The sequence below is a fragment of the Phyllostomus hastatus genome, unplaced genomic scaffold (genome assembly GCF_019186645.2).
Source record: "Phyllostomus hastatus isolate PE091 unplaced genomic scaffold, TTU_PhHast_1.1 phas_contig_37, whole genome shotgun sequence".
Taxonomy (NCBI): domain Eukaryota; kingdom Metazoa; phylum Chordata; class Mammalia; order Chiroptera; family Phyllostomidae; genus Phyllostomus; species Phyllostomus hastatus.
In genome coordinates, this window is record NW_025333867.1 from 6,560,001 (window position 1) to 6,572,942 (window position 12,942).

At 36.7% G+C, this 12,942-nt stretch overlaps 1 protein-coding gene across 1 annotated transcript in view; it reads right to left on the reverse strand.

Annotated features, from left to right (window-relative positions):
• Nucleotides 1-5,377, reverse strand: part of LOC123820735 — a 203,964-nt gene extending 198,587 nt beyond the window's left edge. The window contains exon 1 of the mRNA XM_045841664.1: nt 5,366-5,377. Within this exon, the coding sequence (XP_045697620.1) occupies nt 5,366-5,377 (12 nt within the window). The remainder of the gene's footprint in view (nt 1-5,365) is intronic.
• Between the last annotated feature and the right edge of the window lie 7,565 nt (nt 5,378-12,942).

Sequence of the window (12,942 nt, forward strand, 5' to 3'; positions counted from 1 at the left end):
CAAATTAAGAATGCTGAAAAATTTGCCCTGAGAAACTTGCATTGCAGGATTGGCATTCATTCAGACTAGGCTACAATGTCATTTCATTTTGGTAAAGTAGAATTCTCTTGTAGAAAACTTGTGTGTGCTAAGCATTTGTTCTTGCTTGTATCCATATTTGTTTTAAATTGCTAGGGTCTAGCCTTTGAACCTGTTATTTAACACTAATCAGGGATAGATATGATCAAATCTTCTTAAATTTCAGTAAAAGTCAAAATAATGTGAAGTGCCAAGAGCTTCATACTTTTATGGGCCTTACAAGACTTTCATAAGATGCCATATCAATGAAAAGCAAAATTCATTATGTGACTAGAAAAGCCATTAATATTAGAATGCATAATAAATGGTCAAAGTGAAAATGAATAGTCAGAAATATTATTAGAGTTCTCAGACTCTTATAAATTCCAAATGAATACTTGATAACTGTCAGACTAAATTTTATAAATATCTGTGGTAGAAATGCTCAAATTCAGATTGAATTATAAAATTTAGGTTAACAAAAAGGGAAAAGCAAGAAGGATAAATAATGTAGAAATCAGCAAACCACGGTTATATGTAAAGATAGCTCCATATCAGGCAACTCATTAAATGAAGTTTCTAATCACGGGATTCAGAATAACAAAAGGCCTTAATGCCTTGTCCACTTTAAAACCCTGTGTCATTACTTTTAATAGATTTTCTGAAGTTTCTAATATTCCCATTTTGAGTTAAATTGTGTACAATAACCTGACTTCTTTCAAAAAATTATTTTATTATCCTTCTATTATTTAGCAATTAATCATAATATGATAGGGTGTATAAACAGCACAATATCAAAAAGGCACATTAAAGATTTACAAACATATGAACCATTAGATAACCAAAATGCAGGGCCTATTTTTCTGAGGCTCTCTTCTTTGAAACACAAAATAAACATTTAGTGTACAATAGGTAAAAAAATAGTTATTGCATACCACTGTAAACAAAGCTGAGGGAAAAATGTATTCAAGAGATCTTTGAATTTTTCTAAAAAAGTGAAGAGAGGAGACCTATATAAGTAAACATTACAAAGAAAACCCCACTTCAGCTAATATTTTAAAATTTTCTTTTAAAGAAAATGTATAATAAATCTTATTTAAAGAAAAGATTGATAATTTTAAAAACATTTTCCTTTAGTTAAGAAATTCTGATATTTTATCTTACATCCATAGTTTGTGTAGAATAATGTATTCTACACAATAATGTAATTGCTCTTTGTAAAAGTTCAAACTCTAATACAAATCCTAAAAATTGCTGAGATACATAGTATTATTCTCACACATTAAAAATATGTTTAAACAACAAGAGAAAATAAATTATACTAATTTACATATTTTTTCAACTTTTTATATAAGAATTTTAAACTACATTCATTAAAAACTCAGGAAATTTTAAAAAACAGTAGTTCATGACTACACTAAATATTCCTAGATTTTATTAATAAAGGTTGAAGTGTGATTGTTTCTTTCACAGACTCCATCTGAGGTAAAAGCAGCATTAGTTTTCTTGACATGGTTCAGTAATTTTAGCACTTCATTCCTTTCAGATAGAGTTAAACATGCTTTTAAATAGATAGATGTGGCCTATTAATAGACTTCATTTTCTTACTAAGGACTTTAAATGAAATTATGTACTTGCTCTCTAATGTTAAAAAAGTCTCAAAGATATTTTCACAAGTTCACATATTTAAAAGAAAAGCAAAGCCTGATTGTGTGTACCATAGATAAATACTTTGAGAGGATTACCAAGTGATGGTTTGTATTTTGTGACCTGTTTAGTACCAACACACATTCAACAGTATATTGGGAGTGATTTCTGATTTCTCTCTTTTGTCAATTTCCTCCCTCTTTTCTCCCCTTTACACATGAGCACCTTTAAGTGGATAAATTGCATTTTCCTCCCCTCCTCCCCAATTTAGATTCTCTCTTTCCTGATGGGATTTTATCTCTTTAGCTCATGCAAAATAATACTTCACTTATTTTTTATATCAATTCCTTCATTCATTTCCACTTAAGTTAGTGTGTTTGGGTAATATTATTACTTTTAATACATTCACATTCACTTATTAAATAATTATATTGTACTTCAAAATTTTAATAAGAAACAAATTTTAGTCAGCAGTATCTCCTGCTTCTCACTGATATAACTCGGTTCTGAAGGGAAGCAAACCATTTAGAAATCTAAACTAAAACTACTGTGGATATACCCCATGGATTCTTTACTTCACATTGCTCTTCAATTGATATAATATAATCTAACTCTAAAATCTAAGTGAACAGTTTCTAGTAACATATTTCTTCTATATGTGTGCTTAAATAGTGAAAACTCAGATCTTTTTTTTATTTTGGTAAAGTTATCCTATTAAATGTAACTATAATACATAGTGTGGATGAAAACAAGTAAGCACTTTGTGATTATACAGAGAAAAAAACTGCATGAAGTTTGTAAAAACCAACACTTTTTGATATTTTCCTTTCATTAAAAAACAACAAATATCTTTTGATCCGTACACCCTCAGCTTGAAAAGAAATTTATGATAGAGTAGCAAACAGAAACAACTGCGAATTTATTTATAACCAATGACAACCAAAACCTATGAAGTTTTTAAAAGAATGTGATTGTTGTCAGAAGGAATTGGGCCCCACAGCACAGTGTTCAGCTCTGGTTGCACTCAGAGCCATGGCCTTGGGGGAGCGGGCAGTGCTGCTCTGAGCCAGTGGGTACAGACCAGCAAGAAAGTGAGTTCTGCATACTGCACAGATCATCGCTCAGTTCAGGGCAGTCAGATTGCATCTGGGATCAACCAATTGTGCTTCACGAAACCGTCAGCCCTCATTTGTGTCTAGCTGTTTTCTTCTGTCTGGCTATAAACAAGGAGTTGTCTCCCTCCCCTAGCACACATAGGAAGATCACACAGTCGGAGCTAGTCAGTGGCCTCAGACCTCAAGTTAAAGTTATTTATTTCTTCCAGACAGCAGTTCCAGGGCAAACTGGGAAGGCACAAAGAGAAGCAACTTTGGAATGATAGACTTAGGGTCCCTTTCAGAAGCACACACCTTACATTCCTACACATATTGGCATGGCATGTCTCTTACACAAAATAAAGGCAGGTGTTCTTAGTATTAACAACTGTTTGTTTGTTTGTTTGTTTGTTTGTTTGTTTGTTTTGTTGTTTTGGTTTTCCACAGACAAATTCAGCAGATTCATCACATTGGCGAGGAGTGGATGGCGGTGATTGTTTTTGTTGTTTCGCTGCTCTGGGGCTTTGTCTGGATCAGCCACACATACACACACAGAACATGGATAGAAATGCTATCAATCTGGTCCACCTCCAGGAACCTAATCATGCCTGAATTGCTGGAAAGAGTGTAATGATGCAAAACAGGAACAGGTATGTTGGCTTCTGTTGCCATCCACTTCCGCCGTAGTGGATAGTGTCACCTTTATGATAAAGCCAAAGGATGCTGAAGGAACATCATCTCAATAATGAAAAGGGGGCATTATTGAAGCCATTTTCCTTGACAAGTGATGTAAAGATAATATTTAGTATTTGCTGCATTGAACTCTCCTAGCCAGCTGGTGTGTCTCTGTTAAGACTGCATCCATGCAGCTTAAGCTGGAAACTTTTTGTTCTCTGAGTCTATTACTTTGTCGATTTAGGGGATAACAGACAAAGTGAAACAGCTTGCAATTTGCACCTGTAGGCTGTAAGCATTCCATGTTAGATTACATGGAGAGCAAACTCTTTACTGCTAATGAGCATAAGACTGGGTAGGGCTGAATGCAGTTTTGTTGAGGGGCTTTATTATTATAGTGTATTTTTTTCTTTTGTATGTGATCCCATAGGGACCTCCCTATGCTCATTTTTAGACTACTTACAGTTAAAGCATATAATTTCTAAAAAATGTGCTTAAAGTTGTTCATTTCTTAAAGAAATTTTTAAATGTCATATAACTAGGAATTGAATTAAGCTTCATTTGCCTCAGATGAGAAAGAAAAATGTAAATCCTAAATTATTCCCAGTTGTTGTAAGTATGAAATACCTATAGAAACATTCAATTTGTAAAATTGGCCAAAAAATATATAGATAAAAAGTTTTGGGAGCTTTTTTTTAGTTTTGGAAATAATGTCAAGTGCTTGAAAGTAAAGTAAACCAAAGTTTTCCGCTTATAAGTGCCTTTGAAAATTGAATTACCTGAATCAATAATAAAATTTCAAGTAAATGACTTCAAATGTACTCATAGATGTAGGTACATTTATTAAGCTCATCATCATGTGAATCACAGAATAAATTCTCCATAAATGCAAAAATTATCAGCACATATGATTCTCTGCAACATTTACTAGAATTTCTATGCATATCCTTAGCTTTAATTCCTTTGAAGAGCTATATTAGTGAGTTATTATCTATTTTTAAAGAATTTAAGTTAAACTCATTGAGATGAAAAACTTTAATTATAGCTTATAGCATTTCTCCAACCTTATACATTTTTTAAAAAAATCATACTAATAATGTTTGGATAATTTGGCAACATGTCTTTGAAGACGATTCAAAATTTAGTGAACTATCTGTTAATCAAAGGTATCCATACTACATTTGGCTTCCAAAAATTTCTCACACTGGCACTTCCTGCTGAAATAATAATGATATGATGATGGGTTAAATGACGTTGAGGTGGTCACAATGTGGTCCCACTAGTAATTACTATAGTTAATATGGTTGTTGGCTCGAATCTCGCCTGACAGATAACGTTCCAGTTTGTCAGTGATGGACCCTTTCAGCATGGCTTTGGAGTCCTGCCAGCCATTGCTGAGTCTGGATAGGTCAAAGGGTTGAACCATGTGTAATTCAGAACAGAGGAGGTCCCACGGTCACTCCACAAAAACAATCACACTACTTATTTCACTCTAGCCCTTGCCCAAAACTCACAAGCCTCACAGTTTCAGTGCAGTCAATCTAACTCTGCCCCTGGGCAATAAGCCACGTGAAAATATGTGGTGCTGTGTTTATAAATCTACTCCAAAATAGAAACAGTGGACAGGCACAATGAGGTCCTACTATGGATCATGGGAATCCTTGGAAATTCTGAAGGCACTTTTGTTTAAGTTCTATGGACTCTCTTTCGCTATGACATTGTCTGCTACACTCGTTAATCATCCTCTTTACCCATGAGTGCTACAAAAGAGGCTAAATTTCTACTCACTTTTATACTTTCCCTCCATGGATAACATTATGAAAAATAAAGCTTAAAAGGCTGCTTTTAAAGTGAAAAAGTCAACGAGAGGGCTACTGTTATATCAATCTTACCTCTCGATCCATGTTCTCAGCTCCTTGCCCTTTGGCTATGCACGGATTTAAATCAAGTTCCTCTAAAAAAGAAAAAAATAATACTTGAAAACCAGAATAAATTGGTGCAAACATAAGATATATTAAGCAGTTTGGGGTTGAAGAGCTAGTTGCTATGATGCTATTTAATGGTTCCCCAAAAATCTAAACACAGAGTGAACAGGATTTGATTCAGTATCTTGTTTTTATTATTGTTGTTCTTGCTTGTTTAGCCAGATACCAAATAAACTGAGAGTCAGTGAATATTCACAAAATGCTTTTAAAAGACAATCTCTAGGAAAAATTTAGGCTTGATCTTGATAGCCTAAAATTTCTGTTTTTATGCCAAAAAGGTGACCAATTAGACTACATTAAAGTTATGATGAACCACTTGTTCTTGCATGTTTTAGGTAGCTGTACTATATGTATCTTTTTAAAAATTAGGATCCAGTTTGCAGCAGTCACAAATAGACACTGTCTGATACAGTCAATGGTAAACATATGTGCTTAAGGACCAAGCAAATTAAATGCTGAAAATTTTATCCAGAAAAGATAGGGAATACACATATTTTAATAAAATAAAACGTATTTTTAGAACTCTTAAAACTCCTTAGAGTCATGCAATAAAATGTCAAGTTCTATCTGCAACCTACTTCATTTGATATTATTTCAATTGATAAAAATACTACACTAGAATATACTCTGGGGGCAAATGATTATAAAAAATGGGGAAGTTTTAAAAAGTGAAAATACTAGTATTTATTAAATATAAGCATACACCAGAGGAGCTTTTAATTTTTAAATTGGAATTTGCCCTTTTGAAGTGGTTATCAGTATTTGGCAGTAAGAAAAAGTACATCATACATGAATGATACATGTGATACATTTTTTTAAAAATCCAGAGTTATCAATCATAGTTCTTAAAAGTAACTTCATAAAGTGCACATGACCCCTGATATGGCTATCTATCAATGTCAACAGATGAAATAATTTAGTCCTTCTACTGTTAATTTTAAAACACTTAATTTTTTGTAAGATAATATAGAATATTCAAAACTACAATGGTTACTTCCTAAAATAAGGGAAATACACGAAAGATTATTTAAAATAGAAAAACTCAACATCAAATGAGAAAATCTTAACAGAATTAACAGAAACTGAAATTTGACTTGCTTGTTTTTCCCATGGCCTGTGACTGATGGTTAATTCAAAAGGTATATATTTCTGGGAATTTTGTGGAGTGAAAATCTGCTTTATTTTGTTTCTTTGAATTTGGTATTAATCTAATAGTTAATATCTGTCTTTAAGACATTTGCAATTTGTAAAGTTGCTCATGTTATTGTCATCATAACTTTATTTTGTAGGCATATATTCAATTGTACAAGCCAAAATACACAGGGTGTTTCTATTAAAATAATATAATGCTCAGGAAACTTTCAATAAAGCAGACTACTTCTCTCCCTTCACAGAAGGTTGCATTTTAAGTATCTTCCTGCATAAATATTCAGACTGTAATAATACTCAGTACAATTGTGAAATAATGCCCAAATCCCTTTATTATCTCATATAAAATATATAGTTGAATCAAAAAAGTGGTTTGCTAGAACCAAGTAGTACATCATTTGAAAAGCAGCTCTCACTAGAAGAGAAGTAAAACCATATGCTCACCGGTCTCATGATCAAAAGGTGTGGCCTAGGGACCCTGCCTGCTTGGGAATCTCTGGGAGCTGAGATCAGTTATTATTTGCAAGGATCTCAATAACTAAGTTTCTATGAGCTGGAATTTGGGGTTTATAGTCAGATCCCTTACAATTGAGATACAACCTGCAGAACAGAGGTGAGTTAATAAAATTGACCCATCTTGAGCTGGAGAAAGATCAGGAAATACATGACCTAACTGTAGAGCATAAAAGATGTAGGCAAAGTGTCCTCTCTGATCTAAATGTTGATATATGAATCTGTCCCCATTGCAATTCTTGGGAATTTAATTCAAAGACCTCAAAAATGGGAAGATTTGTTAAAATGTTAAAAAAAACTTAAAAATAAAAAAAAACCTGTTATGAGCTGTAGTTAGTAGAGAAAATAGGAGTAAGGCAAGTTCCAGAGGCTAGATACACCAAATCAGTGAGAAGTAACACATGGGCAAGAGAGTGAACTTTGGAGAAGGTGCAGGGATAGAATTTAAATAGGAAAAGGTAGATGGAAGGAAATGAGCACAAAACGATGCTGAAAATGAAACTGACAGGCTCATGAAACAATGAGAATCAGCAAATAATCATTTCAATAAGTTAGAGATTAATGAACGGCTAAAAACACCTACCGAAAACCACCACCTAAAAACGCCTATCACTTGTGTGACCAGCAAAATATGGAGCCAGAGAACAGATGCATTTGATTAACTACCTGTGTGTCCTACATTGTCAAGAAAATCTAAAATAGCTTTCTTTTCAAAAGAAAAGGAAAATAAAAGTTACAAATGCTATAAATGTACCAAATACCTTGGTTTGAGCTTTTCAGGAACATTGAATGTAATGAACTAATGGCGCCACTACAAAGTTCTGACCTTGGCTGATAATTTGGACCACAAGGTAGCATGCTTATAGAAATGAAAGTGGTCTACGATAGGAATTCTATTTTAAAAGCTGGTCTCAAACTTGCAAGCAGGTTGATAATTACAATATAACTTGCTTTCAGATAACCTGTTGATCACATTCTGTTGAACCCAGGTTAATAATCACCCACGTATTTGTACAGTTCCTTGCTTTGACTTGCTTATTTTAAAGTTGATTTAAAGCGATTTCACTTAAATTGCTGACCTTTTATTGCAAATTAAATTCTGGAATTGCCAAATCTCTGACAATGGGTTCATTGCTTCCAAAGAAGAGAACTAACATGGCTGCAGCTGACATTCCATTGCATTTTTCTTCTCAAGCAAATGAGCAAGGTCAAAAATGTGTTAGGAAGAGATCACAAGCCAGATTCTGCCTGCAAACATGTTTTATTTAACCTCCACAGTGATTCAAAATATGACGAGCCAATATTTAAGGAAATTACAGTAAAATTACTACTTCTGGCTTCTCTTGGAGAGCTCTTAAGTTTGGCAACATAAGGTCAACATCCACGGTTAGCAACAGTGGGCTGGAGGTGAGTGGTAGCAGTACATTCTCTTGGCATTGTGCCCCAAGGCCACCTTTCACGCCTGCTGTGGCAGACCAAACTGAAATGTAAGCTCCATAAGGACAGGACTTCTTTAAGGCGTCATTGCTGCATCCTCAGAACCTAGAATGGAGCCTAGCAAATTTCAAGTGCTTAATGAATATTTAGTGTTGAATGAAATAATCTCATGTGCAGACAGGTAACTTTAATAGGTGCTGTAGGACAATAGGGAGTACCCAGGAACTCTTACAATGCTGACTCAATTTAAATACACACACACACACACACACACACACACACACACACACACACATCAGCCCTATCTGGGACAATCAGTTGGTTGGGGCATTGTCCCATACACCAAAATGTTGTGTGTTCGATCCCCAGTCAGGGTACACACCAAGGGTTCAGATTCAATCCCCAGTCAAGGTGCACACAAGAGACAACCAATCAGTGTTTCTCTCACATCAATGGTTCTCTCACTCACCCTTCCTTTTTCTCTAAAAGTCAATAAACATTTCCTAAGATGAGAATTTTAAAAAATCAGTGCACATCAAATAAGTTTTGCTAGTCCTCAGGCAGAGAGAGTTCCCAGATATTTATTTGTACTACTCTTTTTCTGATAAGGAAATATTTCCCTGTACCCATTCCACTGTCAAAAGTAGGGCTATAAGAGTCAAGAAAAATAAGTGTGAACACAGACATAGTACACTTCACTCATTTGTATCTCTTGCCTGGTCCCAATAGGCATTTGAGTATGAAACCTCTGGGAAAGATATGAGAGTACATCTGACACCCACAATAACACCTTGCCTAATAGTTTTCTGCACTAGAATCAAAATCTGTATTAGAGGATAAATTTTAAAAAGGAATTCAAGATTTAATTTGGAAAGTCACTAGTTAAACATAACACACTATCGCTCTACATAAACAGTCAGCATAGCAGTGTGAAATGAACTTGTGTTTACATCTAGAAAGCCTTTGGTTCAGATCTCTTGCACATGGAGCAGTTGTTTAACCCACAAGAGTTTCCAATTCCTCTGCATGATAGTTGAGAAGATTAAAAATTATATATGTCAGGCTTCCAGCTTCCACTTAAAATATAGAAAGTTGTAAAGGGGGTCATTCCAAAACATAAAGCAAAAATATCCTGAATATCTACAAATTCACAACTTTTATTAAGCACAACAGAGAGCTGAAGTCACAGTGTAATCAACTAACCTAAAATCCAGGTTCAAAACAGGTGCCTCCAAGAAGTGGCTGTATGCAAGCATTCGCTTACTGGAGCAAATATGAGACTCCTTATAAGCCAGTGAAAAGAGTTCAGATAAAAATTATTAGCAAATTTCTAAAGTCTGAATGTAGCCTCATGTGAGAACATGGAACTTGTGGAGATCTTCATGCACAAAGGAATTTCATAACTACTCCTAGGCTCTTCTCCATGGAACTACAAGGTTCTCAGAAGAAAGACTGGGAGCAAGACAAGAATTCAGACAACTGGTTCTTAATGGGGAGCAGCTATACTTCCAAGAGGATTTTTGGCAAAGTCTGGAAACATTTTTGATTGCCATACCTGGGGGGATGGTGCTAGTATCCAATGATTAAAGACCAGGAATGTTTCTACACATTTGGCAATAAATAAACTTGCATGCAACAACAAAAATTCTTCAATCCAAAATGTCAATAGAGCTGCTATTCAGAAACACTGATCCAGAGAAGCCCTCCCTCCTGATGCAACAAAAGCCACTATAGAACAGCATGAAACCCCATCATCTGAACATTCTACTGTTACCTCCTCTTGGGAACTAAAGCCTTAATTTTCTGGGAAGGTCAGCAAAACCTGTTGCCCCAGCCACAAGTTAATACCTATTGCAGCAAAGGAACGGATCATAAAAATACTCTTTAACCCTGGGATAAGGGCAAGAAAATATCCCAGCCCAAACTATTAAAAGTCTAGTACTTTAAAAAGATAGGCAGGGTCACTGAGATGGTCCCAACCTTGAGACCCAGAGACACAGCTCCTGCCTTATCATCAGGCTACCAAGTACTAAGTAGCAAGTAACATCAATTTATGGGAGGGAAGAGGAAATAATATGGAGAGAAGTGCTCCCTAAAGTAAAGTAACAAAGGAAAGAGAAACTTGAGGTTTCAACCGACAAGGAGAAAGCTTCACTGAACACCAGCCACCATTGTAAGCACAAGTAAGAATGAAAGAGTTTTAAGAACTGTAGTGTACAGATAATAACCAGAACAACAACAAAACCCAAACTGGCACAAGTTCTAACCAGACTGACCACTCCACTCCCCGCCGCCAACACACACACACAAAAAGACTGGCAAGGTAAATGATATGCCATCTTTGATCATGAATATTTATTACAGTCTCTCAACTGTCTTACCCAAGGTGACTAGCTTTGAAAGAAGTAAGAAAAATGTAAATACACTGTCAAAAAGATAAAGTGATCAACCAAAACTGATTCAGATATGACCCAGATATTAAGAATATCAGCTAGAGCATTTAAAATAATATAATTAGATACAGTGGCATAATCAAGATAGCAACATAAGTCATTCCTGACATAAATCACCCTCACAAGAAAAACAACTAGCAACTATCTATAGACAAGTCACCATTGTAAAAATCCCAAAACCCAGAGAGGTGAAGCTAAAGTATACCTCTGGCCAACACAGAAAGAGCACCATGAGAAAAGTAAGAAGAGTTGTTCCACTTTGACTGCATTGCCTCTCCCTCAAGCTACCCAGTACCTGAGTCCCTCTCCTGAGCTTTCTCCTGTGAGAAAAAGAAAACCCAAGGTGGATATCAGCTTCCCCAGCATTGAGGGATGATTGCTGGGAGGTTCACTGTGGTCTCACCTCATGAGACCACTGAAGGAACCTGCAGAGCTCAACCCACTGGCGATCAGATAGAAATGGAGAAGGGGCCACACTTATAGCAACCATCATTCAAATATGGTAGACTATGTTCCTGCTTGCCTTAGTGCTGAGTGGAGATCCCAGCCAGCAGCTCTGCCCATCTTCAGAGTCAAGCTAGTGATCCCATCTGTCCAGGAAGGTCAGTTGACAGTTCTGCCTGATTTGAAGCTCCAGCCAAAAGACTGTACTAGTTGTGGAGCACATCTTATGTCCCACTTGGGCAAGAGTGAAAACTTGCAGTCCAATACAACTACAAAGCACAGGCCCCACTAGGAAGCCCTACTAGGAAGTGTGGGCACAGATGCCCAGCAGCCACAGAGCACATCCTACAACCTGCCTGGGCAAGGAGCCAAACCAGCCGCCTTGCCCAAATGTTGAGCATAGCCTCTTGCTCTGCATAACCCGGAAGCCCACACAGTGACCATGAGCAGTCTTGGTAATGCCTGACTATGGAGCCCAGGCTAAAACCCCACTCAGCAATGGAGCCCAGGCTAAATCCCCACTCAGCAATGGAGCCCAGCATAAAGCCCTTCCTGGTTGTTGAACATAGACTGTGGCCTTTCCCAGTCAGATTCTAGACAGTAACCCAGGCCAATTACAAAATATAGTCTGCAGCCCTACCCAACAAGGGATTGCAGACAACATCCATGCCCAATCATAGAGCATAATATCTGACCCCACCCAACTGTGAGGTATATGTGTAGAGCCCATGTGACCTGAGAACACAACCCTCATAGCCAGTGACCTACCAAATTGCAAATTCCAGTCTGTGGCCTTGTCAGTTTCAGAATACAGCCTATAGACCTCCTGCTCCTTCATTACAGAACATACCCTGAGGCCCCATCCAGTCATGAAACCTGCCTGGCCTGTGGCCCTGCCTGATTACAGAGTCCAACCAACAGTACTATCTATTCACACTGAGGTCCCGTATACAATCAAGAGCAATGGGGAGCACAGCCTGCAGCCTTTCACAGTTGCAGAATCCAACCAGTGTCACCACTCTGCAAGGGACTACAGCCTCTCACCTCACCAGACCAAAGGGGATTGCAGAGTCCAAGTAGTGGTCCCACCTGACCAAACCCACAGCCAACCAGAGATCCCAACTGGTAGCTTACTTTGAATGCAGAGCCAAGCAAGTAGGTCCATCCAACCACAGAACCCCACCCATGGCAGCTCTCCACACACACACACCCACCTCAGAGTGTGTGCAGTAGTTTTGCCCAAACCCCACATGCCCATGAACACTAACAGCCAACCAATCCATTATTTCAAACTGAGTGAATGGTGAAGATCTTTCCCTACCAAAATTAATCCATAAAGCCTGGGAGATGTGCAAATATCAATGCAACAAAACAGAGATCATGGAAAATCAGGTAAACATAACACCACCAAAGGACAAATAAAGCTCCAATAATTGACCCAAAGAAATGAAGATCTATGAACTGACAAAAGAATTAAGAATATTCTTC